General features: G+C 35.2%; 1 protein-coding gene across 49 annotated transcripts in view; it reads right to left on the bottom strand.

Annotated features, from left to right (window-relative positions):
- RIMS2 (regulating synaptic membrane exocytosis 2) overlaps positions 1-19996 on the bottom strand; it is a 445399-nt gene that overhangs the window by 145582 nt on the left and 279821 nt on the right. For 30 of the 49 annotated variants that reach the window (XM_025148070.3, XM_046937976.1, XM_025148071.3 and 27 more), the window contains 2 exons: positions 12957-13113; positions 7984-8100 (listed from right to left, as the gene is read on the bottom strand). In XM_025148070.3, the coding sequence (XP_025003838.2) occupies positions 7984-8100; positions 12957-13113 (274 nt within the window). Of the gene's footprint in view, positions 1-366; positions 433-7983; positions 8101-12956; positions 13114-19996 lie in introns of all 49 variants that reach the window. The other 19 variants (XM_040696415.2, XM_040696393.2, XM_040696396.2 and 16 more) reach the window with 1 other exon arrangement.

Genomic DNA, 19996 nt, shown 5'->3' with positions numbered 1-19996 from the left:
CTTGCAGCAAAGACCACGAGACAGGTATCAAACCCCAGATTTATCTCTTGCAACATTTAACAGAGCCCATACATGTATTAGATTCTGTATGTTAAGTTCACAGTCTTAGCAGATATTTGTGTTTGTTGACTTAAATACGATATATATATGGATATATATGGAATAATGTGCAGATGGCACCATGATAATATATCACCAATTACAGACCTGTCTACATAGTATGTTAGAAAGTCTAATGCTGATATTGACTGGGTACTTCTAAGTTTTCTACCGCTATACACAGACTGACAAAAGCAGAAGTGGAAATGTAGGTACGTAGAAGTACATGCATTATCCACACAGAGTCACACAGTGGAAAACATATACCTGGCATCTCTGTGATGGTGATCTGTGGACTGGGTGTACCAGGAACGAGGTAAAGTGACATAATGACTGAGCAGATGGCAGAAAGAAAAATACAAATGAGACAATAAGATGGAGAAGGAATGATGCACTTCACAATACAGAAGACAAAAACCTGCAAACATAGGGGCTACAACAGCATTGTATACTTGTACATAAAATTATGTAGAGTTTCACACATTTATTCTGAGAAGTCAGTAGTAAGAGACAGGAGCACGTGGATAGTTAAAATTTGGGATTTTTTGCATTATTTTGGTAGGGAAAAAAATGTATTTATGAAAACAGTCTCAAGAAGTTATATTGCCCATTCCCTTGCTTAAAGGCAGCAGTAACTCCAGCATATATAACATATTTGGCAGAGGTTTACCTAGTCTGTCTGAAAGGCTATCATCATTGGGAATGCTGCCACTTTGCTGCTACTATTCTGATTGTGAGATTACTTAATATTTACTCTATATAAGATGAACTTACATGAAAGCTCCCTTAGTATTCAAATAATTTAAGAGATAAAATAAGTGTAACAGAAAATGCCAGAAAATAAATCCATGCATTTGAAAATAATAAAAACACAATATCTACATTTTGTTTGTACTCCCAAAGAAGTAATACATATATACATATTTAAATATATATCTCTATTACAGCACTAGATATTCTTCTATTATAAAAATGTTATTTCTCTTTTAGTACAAATATATGCCAACAGTATTTTTTTAAAAAGTAGTTTTTTTCCAATTTACAAAGAATTATTAGATAGCAAGAGTCCCTGCTCTACAGCACCACTAAAGTTTGGTTTTTTTTTTAAGTGATGTCTTACAACAAAAGTGCACATTAGAAGTGCAAAGAAATTTAACAAGAAACACTGAAAACTTCACATTTATCTACCACTTTTATTTCTCATGTCTTAGTTTGTTTTAGTAATCAGACAAGTAGTAATCAGACAAATTGTTATAAGTAGCTGTATTACCTACACATAATATCTTTTCCTCCTTCTGCATGGATAAAATATATCAGCCACATAGAATTTTAAGATAATGATATATAGTACAGCAGATCTTTGTGCTCACTGCTTGCCAAATAAATGTAAAATGTTATAGCCACCACTGCACTGGAATAGGCTCCTCAGGGAGTTGGTTGAGTCAGCATCCCTGGATGTGTTTAAAAACTGTTTGGATGTGGTGCTCAGGGACATGATTTAGCAGAGGGTTGTTAGAGTTAGGGTAGTATGGTCAGGTTGTGGTTGGACTCAATGATCTTTAACGTTTTTTCTAACCTGAGTGATTCTATGATTAACATAAAAAGCATTTAACCTAAGTCCTGGCTTACAATGTATTTGCAGACAAAATGTTAGAAGAACAAGGAGTCACATGCAGTTCAGTGGAGCCCAACTTGGCACATTAATTTGAAAATTAGGGACGAAACTTTCTAATAGTGCCCAGACCTGAAAATCAGAACCAGTCTATCCATAACCTGGCAGTCATTATGCTTTTGAGAAGCAGTAAAAAAATGTAATTCCGCTATGTTCTTAAAATTTCCTTTGGAATATATGCCCACCCACAGGAAAAGCAATTAAATAAAAATGTAGGAATCCACCCCACAGCAGCTACAATAAGTGCAAGCAAGGCAAACAAGTGCAGACGAGTCTATTTTCACCACAGTAGCTACTCACAGACTATGTTCACATGAATGCCCGTAAATGATTTAGATGAAATGCTGGAAGTAACATTGCAAAACTTTTGCAAATATTACATTAGTAAGTAATTAAGTGCTTCCAGCTGGCAGATGGCAGTTTAACATTAACATTTCACTTTAAGTTCCCTTTTCTCTCTCCAGAGAATTGTTGACAAATTTTCTCGATAGTCTTTCAAAATCAAACAAATACAGTATAGTCAAGTAGTTAAGAACAAATCTTTAAACCAAACTACAACTTCAGGCAGTGTTGCGGAGTATTAATTTTTAACTATTCCTATTAAGGAATGCAATTTCTCTCTCCTTACAGCTCACAAGAAGGAACACCCCAGACTGTTTCCTTCACCTACTGGTATCTGAATGAAACACCACCAGTAAATGTTCTTCAGATCCCCACTCATCTTAAATGCCCAAACTCTGGTATCAAATTTTGTCTCAGTATTTGCAGAAACACAAAGCTCTAGTGCTCTTACTAGGTTTTGAGACTTTTGCTTGTGTTGTTCAATCTTTTTTTTTTTTTAATTCAAAAACTTGCAATAGAGTAAGTTGCTATTTAGATGCAACCACATATACAGACTAATACGTAATAACCTTCAAAAAGCTTAATATATGCTTTCTTACCTCTCAGAACTCTTCTTGTCTACATAGAGACTTCAAGTAAGCATTAGTTTAAACTTGGACTGGTCCTCTAGCATTGCTACCTGGTTATAATTTTCCCTGTTCCTTCCTTAGAGCAAATGCTATACATTATCTAACTGATAAAATATAATTCCTTATAATATGTTCTGAGAAGCGCAACATAACAAATAATTGTAGGGAACCAGCTTTTGGAGTGGACTAGATGATCTCCAGAGGTCCCTCCCAAAACCTACGATTCTGTGATTCTGTAGTACTCAGTCTGAATTAGTTCTACACATTATAAAACAAGTCATACATCATACAGCAAGAGTATGTAGCCTAAATAGCCTGTAGTATTTTCATAATTTATGATGCATCATTCCCAGCTGCAGGAATAATAATATAGGTATTGCTCACGTAAGCACATCTCTCTCTTTCTCTGGAAATGGTTTCCATTGATGCACCACAATATTTTCAATAAATTATGCATGCTCAGTAAATAAAAAAAGGAAAATTGCATGGAACACATCTATATGGAAGACAGACTCACTGACATTGCATAGGTCAAAATACAACAGGATGCACATTAAGAGGCCACACACTGTTCTGTAGTTTGTACATTTTGGCTAGCAGCACAGGTTTAAACACTGTCTGTCTACCAATCATTCAGTCAACAGTCCACTATTTTTTTTCTGATTTTACTAATACATACTTTATGTACTGGGCTTCAAATAAACGCTATAGATTTTTATAAGTATGTTAACAATGAAATACCAAAGATGCCTGAGACTTAACTATTTCTCCCTGTTCAAAACCAAGATATGGAAAACATCCCTTTGGCTACTACCCAGCTTAAACCACTTAAAGTTGTCATTTAAGTAAATTGTAATGTAGTAAAATCATGATTCAATTGGTTGCTGCCATTAAGCTTTGCATTGCCTCAATGCAAAACAAGTCCAGAAATGTTCTACAACTGAATGCAAAATAAACACATCTTTGAACAGTTTGTGAAAATAACAATCTCCTATGTACATATAGGGGGGAATGAATGGAAGATCACAGAGACATGAGTGCATTTTAGATATAGCATATATTTTAAAAGATGGTAGACCACAAAGATACTTTTTTTTTTTTGCAATCTCCATGTAGACTACACAGTCCTCATTTGCTACATTACAGCATTCAGTAGCAGATGTCAAATAATAGTATGGCAAAATGAAAATATTAGCCTGCAGCCTCAAAAATTTCTGAAACATTATGTATTTTGCTACAAAGAGGGTAATTTGCAGCAGCAACTCATTTCACTTATATTAAAGCAATGAAATAAGTCTGATGAGGAAGTACTACAGTTTTTGCAACATGACCAGTTATGTAAAGACACACACAAACAGACTTTCTCCCCTGCATCAAGAGAAAACAGATTTCCATTAATCTGACAATACAGTTGCAAAGATACAGACAAGCACAGTGAACAGAAAGAGGTGACATAATTTTTTCTGCTATCACTCACCTACCTGTCCATTTCCTCACACTTTCATAAAAATTCAACAAATCATGAGGATAACAAAATAGATATGAGTGATTCAGATAGTCTAATTTTAGTATTTAGTTTCCAGGAACAAGCTACACATAGCAGAACAGTCCCAGAAGCACTCCTGAAAACACACACATGTATGCAGAGTGCATCACTGCACAATCCAATGTATTCCTTCATGTCCTTACTGTGCAAGCACAGTTCAGCTTGGTGCTGAGCTACTTCACTCAACAGTAAAGAAGAGGCATTATGACATTCGCTATTGCTTTCAATTTTCATTCTCTGTAACTAGTTCTCACAATTTAATATTCTGGCTTCTGTATTACAGTGGGGTGTTGACTCCCAAGTATTTATGTGGAATTGGAATGACCAGAGTACACTGACATCGTACATTGTGCCTATTGAAAAGCCTGCAAGTAATTCTAAAGGCAAAATAAGATTTTCTGTCCCACTACTGGAGCTTGCATGAATTAAACTTGGTTGACACAAGAAACTTCTATCATTCTCTCAGTGTTCATCCATTATGATGATCTATTTTTTCTAATGTATTTTAACTTACTTGAAATCATACACTAAGTAGATGGGCAACACTACTGTCCCTCCTTTTTTAGTAACACTTGTACATCTCTTCAACTGAAACAGCAAACTAAATGCATGACAAGCACAAAATTATTAAGATTGCTAACAAATCAGTTTTTTTGTTTGTTTGTTTGTCTGTTTTACTGGTATGAATTTGCTTTTTACTAAATTACACCCAAGCTAGTCAAGTTACAACTTTCCAAACATCCAGAAACGTTAAAAAGCAGGAATTAGCTTAATCAAATTGAAGAGAAAGAAAAAGGTGGCTCTTTGGGCTGATGAGTAGGATTTTTTTTTTAATACAAGAGGCATTCAAGATAGAAGAAGGGAGATGTGAGAGCTGGCATATGAAATTTTGGGGAATTCTGAATGTCTAATAGTAACTTGACCTCCTACTTTGAGTACCCAGAATGCACACTACAATTCTGACATTTTTGGTAATAAAGCAATCAATATAATTTTTAACTCTGATTTTATCCTGCCAACCAAAATCAATATATGAATCAAAAACAATATGTTGAGTCTGGTGCTTGACATTAAAATTATCTCCAACTAAATCAAAAATGCATGTCTTCCTGCTTTCTTAATAATTTGATTTTCACTTCTAACTTCTCAGTATTTGATTTTGGGGGACCATTTATGTTGCAATCAGACTCAAGGTCACTAGACCTTCTCACATACAGTCGCATAGTACCTTACACCTTAGTACCATATATGTTAGACATATATCTGGAAAAGGAAGGAACAAATGCTCTTACATATATACTCAGTCATATTTAAACTTAGCAACTGAGAATGTCTGCAAGAAGGTACTTTTTCAAAATCCCTTTTTTACAAACATCTCCAAAGGATAAATGGACTGTGGAAACAACAAACCATCAGAGCAGTGGGAAAGCAAAGTATGAGTTTGTTTCACAAGGGTAAGTATGGAACAAAACAAGGATGGAAAGTAGAAAGATTATAAACTTGTTTAAAAGTTCACTTTTCACACTTCTACAAACTGACCTCAGCAGTTTTCAGAATTAATGCTACTGAAGTGTTTTTTCAAGGACTTGTGAATGCACAGTCCTTTTCATTATGGAACATTGACAGTATCAGACAAATATTCACTAACATAATAGGAAGTTTAATAATCTTTCCATTCATAAAGTCACTGTTAGTTAGCAACAGCGAATATAAAACATGATAAATGTTTGGGACTAGTCTTTTCCTGCTCTTATTTTGCCTACAACCAAGATGTTTCAGAGATGACATGCTGCAATAGAGGTACAATTGGTCAACAATCTGACTTGCTAGATAACCACTCACCATGTAGAAATTGGAAAGAACTTTGATGTTTTGGAAAATACAGATGACATGCACACCTGCATTCAGCAATTCAGAATGCACCTAATAAACAAATATCTACTCATCAAGACTGATCATGCGAAAATTCAATACATTCATCACCAACTTTATGACACTGTTTTTCATGTTCTATGAAAAAATACCCTTTCTTTAACATAAACCAGTTCAGTAGGGGATATTTTTATTAAGTCATGGGAAAAGACTGTATTGCTGTACTTCTGACTACTTTTCACTGCTGTGCATATATCTGGGAGGCAGCTAGCAAACTCACACAGTGAACAAATCCAAGAACATTCCATACAGCAGACGCAGGCTATAAGGATATGTTCAGACCATATTTCTAGGAAGATGGATCTTAACATTAACCTAGTATTGTCACAAAAGTATTCCATTTTTCCTCTTTAACTGAAACAGTTCAGAGTCCTTAAGTTATTGTATTCTCTATGAGAATCATCTAGCCTTATCAGCCAAGTGACTAATATTTTTCTGCAGAGTATGCAGAAGTACCAAATACTTCAAAGGAAGCTCTGCTATGTTATACTTGTAATGAATATGGTTAACATTTTGGATGACATTTCATTGCTTTTTGGTAACTTAATTTTTTGTCCACTTGACTTTTTTGGCCAAATTCAATTTAACAGTGCTTAAATAGCTATATGTATTTTATTTTATTTTTGGTACTCTTTTTTTCTAACTTATCTAATTAGGAAAATATAATTATATATTTTTTCAGATTATTTTGTCTTACATCCTTTACAGTCACTGATTATCACATTAATGTTCTTTTAAGACACATTTACCTTCCCAGTTCAATAAAGTCAGCAAAAAATGCTGATGTCTTAAGTTGTTTGTATTACAGCTTCCAACACCAATTCTGTGCTTTGATGTCACTGGAGGAATAATCCGTAAGAATCATCTGTAGAAGTATTAATTTCAAATACTAGCCACACAGGACTCACTCGAATTGCAAAATATACATGTATTATCCTTTGCTATTTACATTTATGAAATGGGATAATATCAGCCTGATTAGGATCTGCCTTATTATAATGCACAGATTTTCAGCTTGTAATATTAGAAGTGGGAAAAAGTTCAAGATTAAATGTATAAACTTCTTTTTCTTTTGATTTCCTGGCATAAAGACAATGAGATGGGAAAGATAAATATTTTTGTAACTGCACAAAGGCACTACCACATGAACCCAGCAAAATTATCTACATTAACCAATTAGCTCTTGCAGTTTGGTTTTGTATCATTAAAACTCATACAAGTCACTACAGTTTCAGAAGTTTGATCAGGCAAACTGTTACTCATGGTAAGATGTGCTTCTAAACACAAGGACCCAAATTTCCTTCCAGTACACATTGCCATAACAACTAATTTTATCACCAAGTGGCTCATAAAGTTGAGAAAACAGCGCTAGAGAATACTTTTGTTATGTCTGTTAATTGCAATGGAGTATTACATTAATAATGAGCTCAAATTATCTCTTCATTCAGCAGCAAAAATGACCAAGTTCATTCTTAATTTCTTTTTAAGATATTTTGCAATTAGGTAATTTATTAATATAGTACATAGAAATATTCCCAATATAAAAGAAAAACTAAACAAGTTATCATAGCTTCTTCAGTTTCCCTCTATGCAAAGAGTTTTGTCAGCCTTGTGCACACTGCATGTATTTTCTTAATGAGTAGGGAAATGCTCATCCGTGGGAAAAGGTAAGAAATTTTGTTACCTATTTTAGAGATACTCTGAAGTATTTCACACTGATGAGAGTAGGCTACAGCCGTGCTTAATATCAGTCAGATAATTACCTATCTCTGTCCGGGGAGTAGTGGTCATCTATTACACGGTGTCTTTCCATTCGGTTCAGGGTATTGTAATGTGCAGCAGTAGATCGTGTCCCTCGTGGTCCCTGATCCACATTCCGACTAGGGATAAAAGAGCGCAGATTCTGAGTTTGGAGTACAGCTGGACCACAACCCAAAGTTGCTAGCAAACACGATGGAAATGAGTTGGTTTACCCGATCTATCTTCAGTATAATTTCATACTCACATAATCCCTAATTTTATTGTAATCTTCATTTTTGCCTACTGAAAAAGGTGCTAACACAATGGTAGGGATATGATTTTTTGTTTTGTTTTGATACTTGACTCCATTATTTTATTAAAATGGTACATTTTAGACAAAAATTAGTCTTTCCAAACAAGCACATTCAGTGAAAGTAACCTTCCTAGATGAAACATGCACTGTAAAGAATTTTCCAAGAGCTTTGCGCTTGGTTATAATATAAACACGTAAACTGTAGTAAGACACAATGAACACTGCTGGTTTTCTGGTACAGTGAAGCCTGATTAAAAAAACAAACAAACAAACAAAAAACTGTAATCTAAATAAAAGAGCTACATGAACTTTTGCCAACAGCACTAATTTATTTCTAGATATGGGAATGGGCAACCTGCTCTGGGTGTCCCTTCTTGAGCAGGGGTTGATGAGATGGACCCAGAGGTCTCTGCCAATCTCTGTCATTCTGTAATTGCATTTCTTCACTTTGGCTATTATGAAGCCAAACAGGAAGTTAGAATCATTGAATGGTTTAGGTTGGATGATCGTTATGGTCCTTTTCAACCCAGGCCATTCTATGACTCTATGATTCTGTTTCCAACTCCCTTGCTATATGCAGAGACACTTCCCTCTAGATCAGGTTGCTCAGAGTCCCATCCAGCCTGGCCTTGAATGCTTCCAAGGAGGGGGCATTCACAACCTCACTGGGCAACCTGTTCCAGTGTCTCACCACTCTCATAGTGAAGAATTTCTACGTAATATCTATTCTAAATCTAACCTCTTCCATTTGAAAACCTTTTCCCCTCATCCTGTCACTACCTACCCTCATCAAAAGTCCCTCCCCAGCTTTCCTGTAGGCCTCCTTCAGGTACTGGAAGGCTGCTGTAAGGTCTCCTCGAAGTCTTCTCTTCTCCACACTGAAGAGCCGCAGCTCTCTCAGCCTGTCCTCACAGGAGAGGTGCTCCAGCCCCCTGATCACCTTTATGGCCCCTCCTCTGGACCTGCTGCAACAGCTCCATGTCCTTCTTGTGCTGGGGGCCACAGAACTGGACAAACATCTGGAGTCCCCAGAATTTAGTTTACCAACTAAAATTTCTAATTATCATATTAAAAATAGGTATAGTTTTTCTTCCCCTGTACTCATCACTGGTGAGGCCACACCTCGAGCATTATGTTCAGTTGTGGGTCCCTCACTACAAGAAAGACATCAAGGCCCTGGAACATGTCCAGAGAAGGGCAACGAAACTGGTGAGGAGTCTGGAGCACAAGTCTTATGGGGAGCAGCTGAGGGAGCTGGGTCTGGAGAAGAGGAGCTCAGGGGAGACCTCATGTTAGTAATGGTGATAGGAGGACGGTTGGACTAGATGATCTTGTAGGTCCTTTTCGACCTTGTGATTCTATGATTCTGCCTTCTACTCTACAACATCTAGCCTGTAACTACTTCTCTGTACATGTTTTAACCACCTTAAATACACCAAAATTTGAATACCAAAATGGCTTTACTCCACAGTTGGACTCTTTCATACACATTTGCACTCTAAAATGGATACTGACAGTTCTCTTCTGCTGTTCAGCAGCCAATTCTTATTCCTTATTTCTCAATTCTAGTCTCTAATTCCTTTTCATCCAGGTTTTTAAAAAAAAGCAAAAAACATCCATTTCTGTTTACAGCATTATCTTCTTTTACTCCATCCTTCTTTGACTTAAATATTAAAGCTTTTTCAACATGTCACTTATTTGCAAATTTCCCAAATATCTGACTTTCATCTTCTGCACACACAGTGAAAACTCCTGCCCAAACTACCAAACTCTTAGCCTTAGTCCTGAAAATTCAATACCATCCTGTCTGCTCAAATAGCTTTCAGTAAAACTGTACTTTTAGCATACTGCTCTAAATAAATCATTTCTTCTTTAGATTTCTCTATTATATCAGGTTATGACTTCATGCTGCCTTTAAACATCCTACACAAATGTATTTCTTGTACTTCAAATAAAGCTCTCTTTCACTCTGCTAAAGATGCCTTTGTTAGCTAGATTTGCTGTTTAAGAGGAAATGACATACTTTCTCCAATTACATAAGGAAAGTTGTTTTCACATTTTATATATCTACTCCTTTGGAACCTTCCTGCATTTGACGGAATGTGTATGGAGTAAAGCAATCTGATCTAGACCTTCCCTGGTACAACTTGTGACCATTTCCTCGCTATCCTATCACCTGTCACTTGATAAAAGAGATTGGCACTCTCCTCACTGCAACCTCCTTTGAGAAATTTGTAGAGAGCAATGAGATCTTCCCTCAGCCTCTTATTCATCAGACTAAACATCCCTAGTTCCCTCAGCCATCTCTCATCTGTCTTCTTTTCAAGTCACTTCATCAGCTTCGTTGCTCTTTTCTGAACGTGTTCCAGAAACTCAAACTCTTCTTGTAGTGAGGGTCCCCAAACAGTACTCGAGGTGCAGTCTCACCAGAGCCACTGGGCACACTGTTGGGTCATGTTCAGCTGGCTGCTGACCAGCACTCTCAGGTCCTTTTTTGCTGGGCAACTTTCCAGCCACTCTTCTCCAAGCCTATGCCACTGCTTGGGGTTGTTATGATCCAAATGCAGAAAACTACACCAGCTCATTAATCCAGCCTGTCCAGATCCCTCTGCAAAGGCTTCCTATCCTCAAGCAGATCAATACTCCCACCTAACTTGTTACTGTATGAAACCTTACTGAGGGTGCACCTAATCCTCTCATGCAGACCATTGTATTCTGCCATCTTGCTTTTTCAAATGCAATCTTAGGAAAAGCTAAACATCATGTTGCTCACTGTCTGACACAATCTAACCTCCAACCTGATCTAGAAGCACACAGCCCATTGCATACATTAGTGAAAACATTACAAATCTTCTACTGCTCCACTTAAGACTTGTCCTCACCTCTGCTAAAAGCAAAATCATGCAAATCGACAGCTGCCATGTTACACAGTTATTCAAAATAATATTTTCTTTTCAGTTATTATGCAGCGTATCATTTGTGAATTTTAAGGGCTTCAAACTATACACATTTATTAAAAAGATTTTAAATGTAAAAATGTTTACAGCTCTTCCAAGTAGACCTAGATCTTCATTAGATTTAAAATAGGCATTTCTGTACCCAAAAGACTATGTTCCTTCTTTTCTATGAAGTCCCATGTTCTAGCAACTCCATTCTGTGGGCTCTTCATGATTTGGGATATGGGCAGGGAAGTATTAGATAAATACTGCATTTCACTGTGACATCATAGGAAACAGTTGAAGCAACTTCTCTGTAAGTTCAAAATTATATTTTAAATTTTAGCTTAAAGTCAGGAAGCAAGGAATGTTTCATGTAAACTTTACAAACATACAAAATAGCAAGAAAATGAAAAGAAGGTTTTTTCAGTGGTTTTAAACAAGTCTTAATTACTGGCTTGGTTAAAATGCAACAGAGAAAATAAAAGAATTAGAAAAGCGGATTTTGACCATATTTATGTCTAAATCATAGCATCATAGAACCGTTTGAGTTGGAAGGGATCCTTAAAGAACCCTTAAGAACTCTTAAATATCCAATAGGGATAACCCCAGCAGAGTTACTATAGGCAATTACTTATCCTGAATTCAGTACCGCTGAAATCAGAATAGGCCCCTCTGTTTCTACTGTTTATCTAACTACCAGTATGTCTCATTTAAAATAAAGCTGCGTTTATGTATGCTTTTAGATTTCAAGAAGAAAGTTAATTTTCTACCTGTTAGCTATGAGATAATTTGGAATCCTAATACTTCACTAGTGGAAAAATGATAACATTTAGTCTCTGTTTGATAGGGGAAATGGTAAGTAAAGACATAAGAGAATATGCAGTCAAAAGAATCTTAAGCTAACAGAAAGAACAAAAATGAAAGAAAGAAACATAGACAAGGGAATTAGAATGGCTGTAAAAGAAAGGAATACATGTATATACCTTACTGGGAACACTGGATACCAAATCTTCAGTATTAAATGGGAACAGTGAACACTATCTTACTCCTTTTATTCCAGCTGAATTCCACCAGCTGAAAACCTACCCATATATAGTAAGAAAAATGCTGGAACATAGGCTTAATTCCCCTTGACAACTATACTCTGATTCCTCTTAAGAAAGCTCACCCATACAAACAAAGTTTTAATTATATCTTATAAAGCATATTGAATTAAATAGTTTTAATTATCCAAATTGGTCAGGTTTGGGAAGAATTGTCCTGATCTTGGTTTTACAAACTTTTAAAATGAAGAGTTGACATTTTTCAGTATAAAACCACAGGTACGACAAAATATTTTTGATGTTTTAAATGTTTGAAGAAGAAATGTAGAAAGAAAGCTTCTATAGGTAGGTAGTAAGGCACTGCCAGCATATCAATTCTACACAGACAAGATTGAAAACAGCCACTGATGAGAATGATGAGCCAGAACGATGAGAAAATGTCAAACCATCAGAAATTAAAAGGCATCTTCTAAATAGCTCATGAAAATAAAAATCTGGAGATGTATTTTTCTTTCTTTAGACATAAAATCAAGTGAATTTCTAGACATCAATATAATGTAATAAAAGCACAACTGACTTTATCCAATTTTGTAAATCTAATCAATTTGTTCCCATTTTGAAAGTCAGGAGATTCTTTCCAGTATTTTACAGGATCAATAGCACTTAAGTTTATATACCTACATGTTTCAATAACAGTTTACCTTTGTGGGGGAGGGACACTTGGAGACCACGATCTTGTCCGTCCTATACTATCTCCACGGTGAGGGGACCCTGATCGAGAGCAATGATTAGATGACATAACTTGTTCTGGCACTGATAGCGTTGAACTTTGGAGATCTCTTCCATTATGTCGATAATCTAAAAAGAAAAGCAAATATTCAATTAATCTGAAGTTTCAGTTTTTAATTTCCTACCACACCTGCAGCAGTCATAAGCACAATAACTGATGGATTCTGATCAAGAATGTTGTCATGTGTTTTTCTTGATTTATTGTAATAAAAATATGTACGCAAATATTCCTGATTTTATGTTTGAATCAAATAGAGTTATAGCTCCTATAGCTATACTTCAGAAGCGTAGTAATAAACACCATGCACCAGTCTTGCAATTTAAAATAACCCGTGGTCAGAACAATAATAAAAGTAGTTAAACAGACCTTTTTCCTTAGAATAACATAAAAAAAAATATCTTATTGTATTTTCTAACTAAAATTATATTGTAAGAATTGTGTAAAATATATAGTATCATGAAACTTTGCACAGAAATGTCCACAGTTGAAAACTAATCCAAAGTTCAGGTTTAAAAGTTGGGATAGTGATATCCGCAAGGGAGATAAATATAGAGCTTGACTTCAAGAAAGATTCCTGTTTCCGAGAATTAAAGAAAAAATGACGCTTCCATTCTAGAGCTAACCTTGCATTAGGACAATAGGAGACATGAAGTATTCTAAGCAAAAGCCTTCCTGGATTTAACAATTTAAAAGGGTCCCACATGACCATTTTACAAAGTGTTTTAATAAAGATATTTTTAAAAAAGCTGGATGTATTAAAGTAACTGTCTGCATCTTACTGTAGATGTTTGATTCACTGGCCCAGGGTACAACTCTCTCTGAAAACAGAATGCCAGATAAATAATAATTTCAAGGAAGTTTTCACATATTTTGTGAGGATCGAGTTAACATATGATTATAAGAAATGGAAGAATTGCAAATCATAATCTCATGATAATGCTTTGAAAAAATAGATCTTCAAAAAGCTCCTGACAGCTATGACAAATGATATAACTTTTTGTTCTGAAAACAGTAGCCAAGTAAAAAGTGATCAGAGAGATCCCTCGATACTGGAAAATTCTGGCTTATAAGGCTGCAATTATTTTCCAGTGAAAAGCTTCTTGGATCCCAAAAGTATTTGGCCTTCTACCACATTATTCATAGCTTTCTTCCTGGAAATTTTTTGGTAAACAGATAAGTAAAACCTCTTTACTTCATTACATTTCATGCTTCCAAGAATAGTCAATGCTTCCAACTAAGTATTTCTATTCATACAACCTTAGGACCAAGGATGTACATCAATCAATGAAATTCTTCCCCCTACATGTAGATGTAAGCCAGAGTGCATGCATGAGCACATGTGCATATGTGAGTATATTAAAAGGGAAAGAATATCACACCAGCACTGCAATCATTTTAGGACAAATGACCTTAAAGAACAGACATTTGTTTGTCACTTCACATCAATCAAGTAATGCTATGTAGCTGGAAAAACAAAAAGCTTCCCTTTTGCCAACATGTCAAACATTGAGAAGTAACAGCTTTGGTATAGCAACCCACTAACAGGTTGAAATTCAGCATCATCTTTCAATTCTGTGGAGTAAATGTAGCTCTCTGCCTCATTTCATAGTAGGTATTTTTACCAGCTAGGAATCAAAGGAACACAGAATGCAAAATCATTTGCAATCTCATACTGCAAGTAACTACATCACACTTTTAGAGAACATAGCTTTCTATGAGCATCCACAGAATTTAATATTTCCATTGATTAAAACATTCATTTTTTGAAGCTACCATACTAGAAAAAAATTAAACGTGTTTAATGGAGGTACAAAAAGAACTTAGGGACAAATTAAGAAAGTTTCTTAGGTTTCTTGAGTGTAGTCATTACCATTCCAACAGTTCACAGCCAGAACAAAATCAAAACTGCAAAAGAGAGCATTTCCACTGCATGACTGCATGAGGAAGATCAGGTATTTCAGAAATATGATCCAAAAGGTTGTTAACACAGCCATGCAGACAAAGCTCACAGAAGATGCCCTGTTTTGAAATTAGTTGCTAAAATCAAGGATGCATGGAGGATGCTTCCGTCCCTTCAATATCCAAAGCCTGGTATGAATCTCTAATATAAACTATCTTACAGTATTTTTTAGAAGAACTGTGTAAGGAAAAGGTGAAAATGTTTTTTCCACTTCTTGGAAAGATGGAAAACTAAAAAAAGTGCTACCAAAAAGTATAAACATGTATGAAATTTTCAGATGCAAAAGCCAAACAAGTTTCTTGATCAGCTTTAGACTTTAAGTAAGTCTGTCTAAGGCTAGCTTTGGCAGATCAGAGTTACAATACTGGTCTTGAAAGCACTTGGTACCAGCACATAATAGTTTAATGATTCACTGGTCTTTGAGTCTTTATATTCATTTAAAAACATGCTTTCTTGATCTAAAATATTGGAGAAAAAATTAAAAGTATTATTTTTTATTAAAAGTTTAATTGTTTTATTTAGTGTTTTTGTTTCTATAAACAAAAGCAGATTTTGAAAGTTCAGTGTAATAATCTGTGATTACCCTCAGCCACAAGAGAGGCTTTTGCTACAAAGCTTCAGGAAGAAGACAGTGACACAATGCTTTCATGAAAGGCTTAATTAAATGACCATCAGTGATCTGTACATGTCTGAAGCGATCAACACCGTAATAAATATGTTTAGCAATCAATGTCAGAGTACTTCTAATCCCTGAGCAAACTTCAAAATGCTATTGATGACTGAATGACCAGGAGAGATGACGTGGTAACTTTTGGTACTCCCAACATGAGAACTTAAATCTCTTTAGAATGTGATTAGTTTTGCTTGCTCAGGAGTTGGAACACTCATGTCTCTCTCAAGAGAGGTAACATTCCCAAATTTACGGTAACATTCTCAATTGGAAAAGGGACAATTTAATGTCCATGCTCAAAAATATTGCAGGGTTCGAGTGATAAGATTAGAGGAGGAAAATAAAAATATTATCCTGCTGAAATTATACAGAGATGGTAAAAACAGGTCTTAAGTGCAACTTGACCACGGAGCTACTATAGAGCAAAGATAATTATAGCAGTAGTAAAAATAGGATAAACACTGGAATCTGCTTGCAGCTATAAATATTAAGTCATTACCATAGAATCAAAGGCTCTATAACTATGGCAAGCCTCTTAAAGTACAGAGCACACAGAACCTGATAATCAGTACAGAGATAATCAGAGATAAACAACTGTGAGCTGTGGACACATAAAAGATGGGCACATGACAGAGACATCTGCAATGCCACTGCATTTTCATGGGAGGGTTGCATTAAAAACTGTCATACACTTCAAATTAGGGATTTCATAAGGCACACTAAATATAGCTTCCTCTGAGCTAAAATTTTCATTTTATCTAAGAGAGAATATTAATACATTTGACTTAAAATACTCATCCACACAGCACAGCTGTTCTGTACTGATATTATGCTGTGCAGTTCACTAAATACTAACAAATCGTTATCAAATTTTGCAGCTGTCATGCACAAAATTGCAGAAAATCACAAACCTCCAAATATGAAGCTCACATGAACAGCACTACCCTAGCGCCCCCAAGAATCCTGAAGAGTATTAATGAAGCTTTTAGTTCAGGAGTCTTGAAGCCTGACTGACTTGAGAGAAACTCTGTATAAAAAGTATTCTAGAAAAGCAATAATTAGAATTGCTATTCATCATGGGCAGACTAATGAACTTGTTTCAGACACCGATGCTAAGTGGCATTTTCTCCACTTTAATATCTTTACTTAACTGAGGTGTCAAGCTTTTTCTATATCAGTTATTTATTTTTTAACACTCACAATGGTTGGGCTTAGAGCAAGGACCAATTAAAAACAATTACATAATCAGACTGCCAGAAATGCTTAGTATACCAAGATTTTACACATGGGCACTTTGGAGACAGTTCAGGTCTTGTACGCAAATGTTCTCAGCTTCTACAGTGATCTAAATGCAGAATTGGGATGTCCTCTGAAAAAGTGCTGACAGTAACTGACCAAACACACTGAATCATTAATATATGAATACTCTGTAAATTGAACATACATACACAGGCTTTGGTGGTGGTGTTTTCTGCATCAAAATATTCTACAAATAAAGGTAGAATGAATGCATACTGAAAGAAACTAGGAAGCTTAACAGCAAGATCAAATAGTTACTTGTGGCATTGTAACCCAGTTTCTGATGAGGTGTTTTTTTACCTACACTCATGATGCGCAAAGGCCAGTTACACTTTTTTAGACAATTTTTCTGATCATTAACATGTGTGGAGAGTGTTTTCACATAGAAATAAACCAGAGCCTGGTGAGTTGTTCAGTGCTGTCCATACACTCAGCAATATACAATGAAGTGATAAGTCCACTGCAGATGGGAACAGAAAGTATTGCAAACCAACCAAAACAAGAAATGTCTGCAATATTTCTGTCAGTTGGACAACTCTACAATAGAACTATTTTGAGTAAACATTTTAACTGAAGTTCACAGCTGTCCTGCAGATGTTTATGACTGGTACATTCTTTAGAGAAAAAAAACAAAATTTTCTACTGGAAAATGCTGTTCTCTTTAACAGAAGGCTATATTATACAGTATCTCCAATGGGACAGTCAGCTAACCTAAACATTTTTACCTTGTGACAGCTCAACTTTAAAGTCATCTGCAGAGGTTTTGATTAAACTGTGAATATGCTCCAGTTGTATCCATGAGAACAAATTTCCCACAGGACATCTTGAATGATCTCGGTCAAATATGACTTTCAAAATAGTGAAAGATAGATAGTATAGACTGAATGAAATTCAAAATAGTGCATTTGACAGATACTGGGGCAAGTGTTGGTGACACCTCCTTACATGTGTGGGAAGCTTTCTCAACAAAGACTGAAATCTTCACTCCTTGCCAACTTATGCTAGTGCTACTAGTAATTACTACTGAAATTGTTTTCAGGGAAAAAATAAATATATAGCACATGTAGAAATACCTTTTAGATTCTCAAAGAGATTAGTCTACCCCTTGAGATATTAACCTTTTGAATCCCGAGTGGCACGTGCAGGATGCACTGTACTTTAAAGAATAATAACAAACCAACCAACCAACCTAACAACCAACCCAAAACTACCAAATTAATGTGCCAATAGGATAATTCTTTAGTTCTACACTGCATTCTAAACAATATGTAATCTAAATCTCAGAAAGAGAGATATGTCATGGATACAGTATTTTTTTTATTTATTTCTCTTTATTTCAGACACTTGTATCAGTAGAGTCTTCTCTACTGTGGATTATGTTGTTATTTGTACATAAATAAGATTTATGTTCTTTCAAGGCCAGCCACCTAACACATTTTGTAAATTAAATGGCATAGGAATTAAGATGAAGGACTTCAGTCATTACTCTGAAGAATATCTGCTTAAAAAAGAAAACCATGAGAGGCTCGTTAGAGAGATTTCTTATAGATACGTATCTAAGCATTGGCCATTGCATTTATGCTTCATTAAAATTCTAGGTCTCACTAGACATAAAAGAATGCAATAGAATACAAAATGGATCACGAATTTCCATAGCAGAAATAATAATAATTTATACTTTTCTGCTGTAATGTGCATACCATGAGACAATTATTTGTAAAATATAAGAATTAAATCATTTTAATAATACCTACAAATACAATTTAAATTTACTTATATCTTTACATTGTTCAGAGTGCAGTGAGATAAAGCTTATATTTAACATTAATTAGATCTTTTAAAAATTATATTAATTGAGAATTTGGATGTTTGAAGAGAAAATTGTTGTATCAGCTGGGGAAAAGTCAATTTGTTTAAAAGCAAGGATTTTAATGCTTTACAGTAAACCTTGATTTAAGAGGTCGTGATGACTATTTTAATATTGCCTGAATTTCACTTCCAATTTTAGAGGTAAATTTCAAGACACAAAGACACTATTCTTTACCATGGATGAAGACATAGTAAATGGATAATAGAGAAGAGGAATGTGCGTTAGCACATAATAAAAGGCTAATATTTATATTTGCAGCTATCCAGCTTTGAGGATAACAAAGACTCGCATTCAGGAACAGATGTTTACCTACAGTAAAATCCATTATTTTAGTAAAGATAGAAGACGTCTATACTTTCTAATGTTGCAAGAGGTCTTTCAATAGGCAATTGATTTCAAGCTGTAACCAAAGCATTTATATACTCTGTATTTGCTTTGAGCAGCAATCATCAACAGGATCAGGTATAAAAATTCAGATCACATTATTGACAAGCATACAAAGAGCCTTCTGTGCTTCCCCTGAAGTGAAGGATGCAACATTACAGTGAAAGAATTCTATTGAACATAGGACTCATCAGGTTTTTAGAGAAGTGAAGCAAAATGAATAATTGCTTTTCATTCTTCCTCAAAAAACCAATTGGTTTTTTAAGTTCAGTAAGAATTTCTTTGCTGGTTGTTACTATTTTTTCTAAGCTACCTAGCTCTAACCATCTTCTGAATAAATATCTCATTAGTATTCTTATTTTGCTCCTGAAACATCTAATTATCTTTTGCATAATGAGAATAGCTTATCACTATAAATGTTTTTCTGCTGGGGACTGCAATTTTTCTCTTGGAAAAGCTCTTCTCTACAGACTTGCAATAGCGTTTATGCAGAATCCTGCACCTTACATTCTTTCAGGACTCATTCGTTCAAACATATCTCAGATTACACGTCTCATGAAATTATGTTGTACAGATGAAACACTGGTGTAGAATGGAATTTAAAAAAAAACATATCTCACTTAATATTTATGACTTACAACAGTGATATGTGAGACTTACAATCAAATGGTCTGGACAATCAATTTCCTCTTTCTTCATAAAGTCAGACTTAGTAGGCTACTTGTATGCAGTAATATACAGTAGGTTCAACAAACACTATGCTGAAGC

The sequence above is a fragment of the Gallus gallus genome, chromosome 2 (genome assembly GCF_016699485.2).
Source record: "Gallus gallus isolate bGalGal1 chromosome 2, bGalGal1.mat.broiler.GRCg7b, whole genome shotgun sequence".
NCBI classification, from domain to species: Eukaryota; Metazoa; Chordata; class Aves; order Galliformes; family Phasianidae; genus Gallus; species Gallus gallus.
The sequence above is the reverse complement of the archived record's forward strand: the minus strand, read 5'-3'. Positions and strand labels throughout refer to the sequence as shown.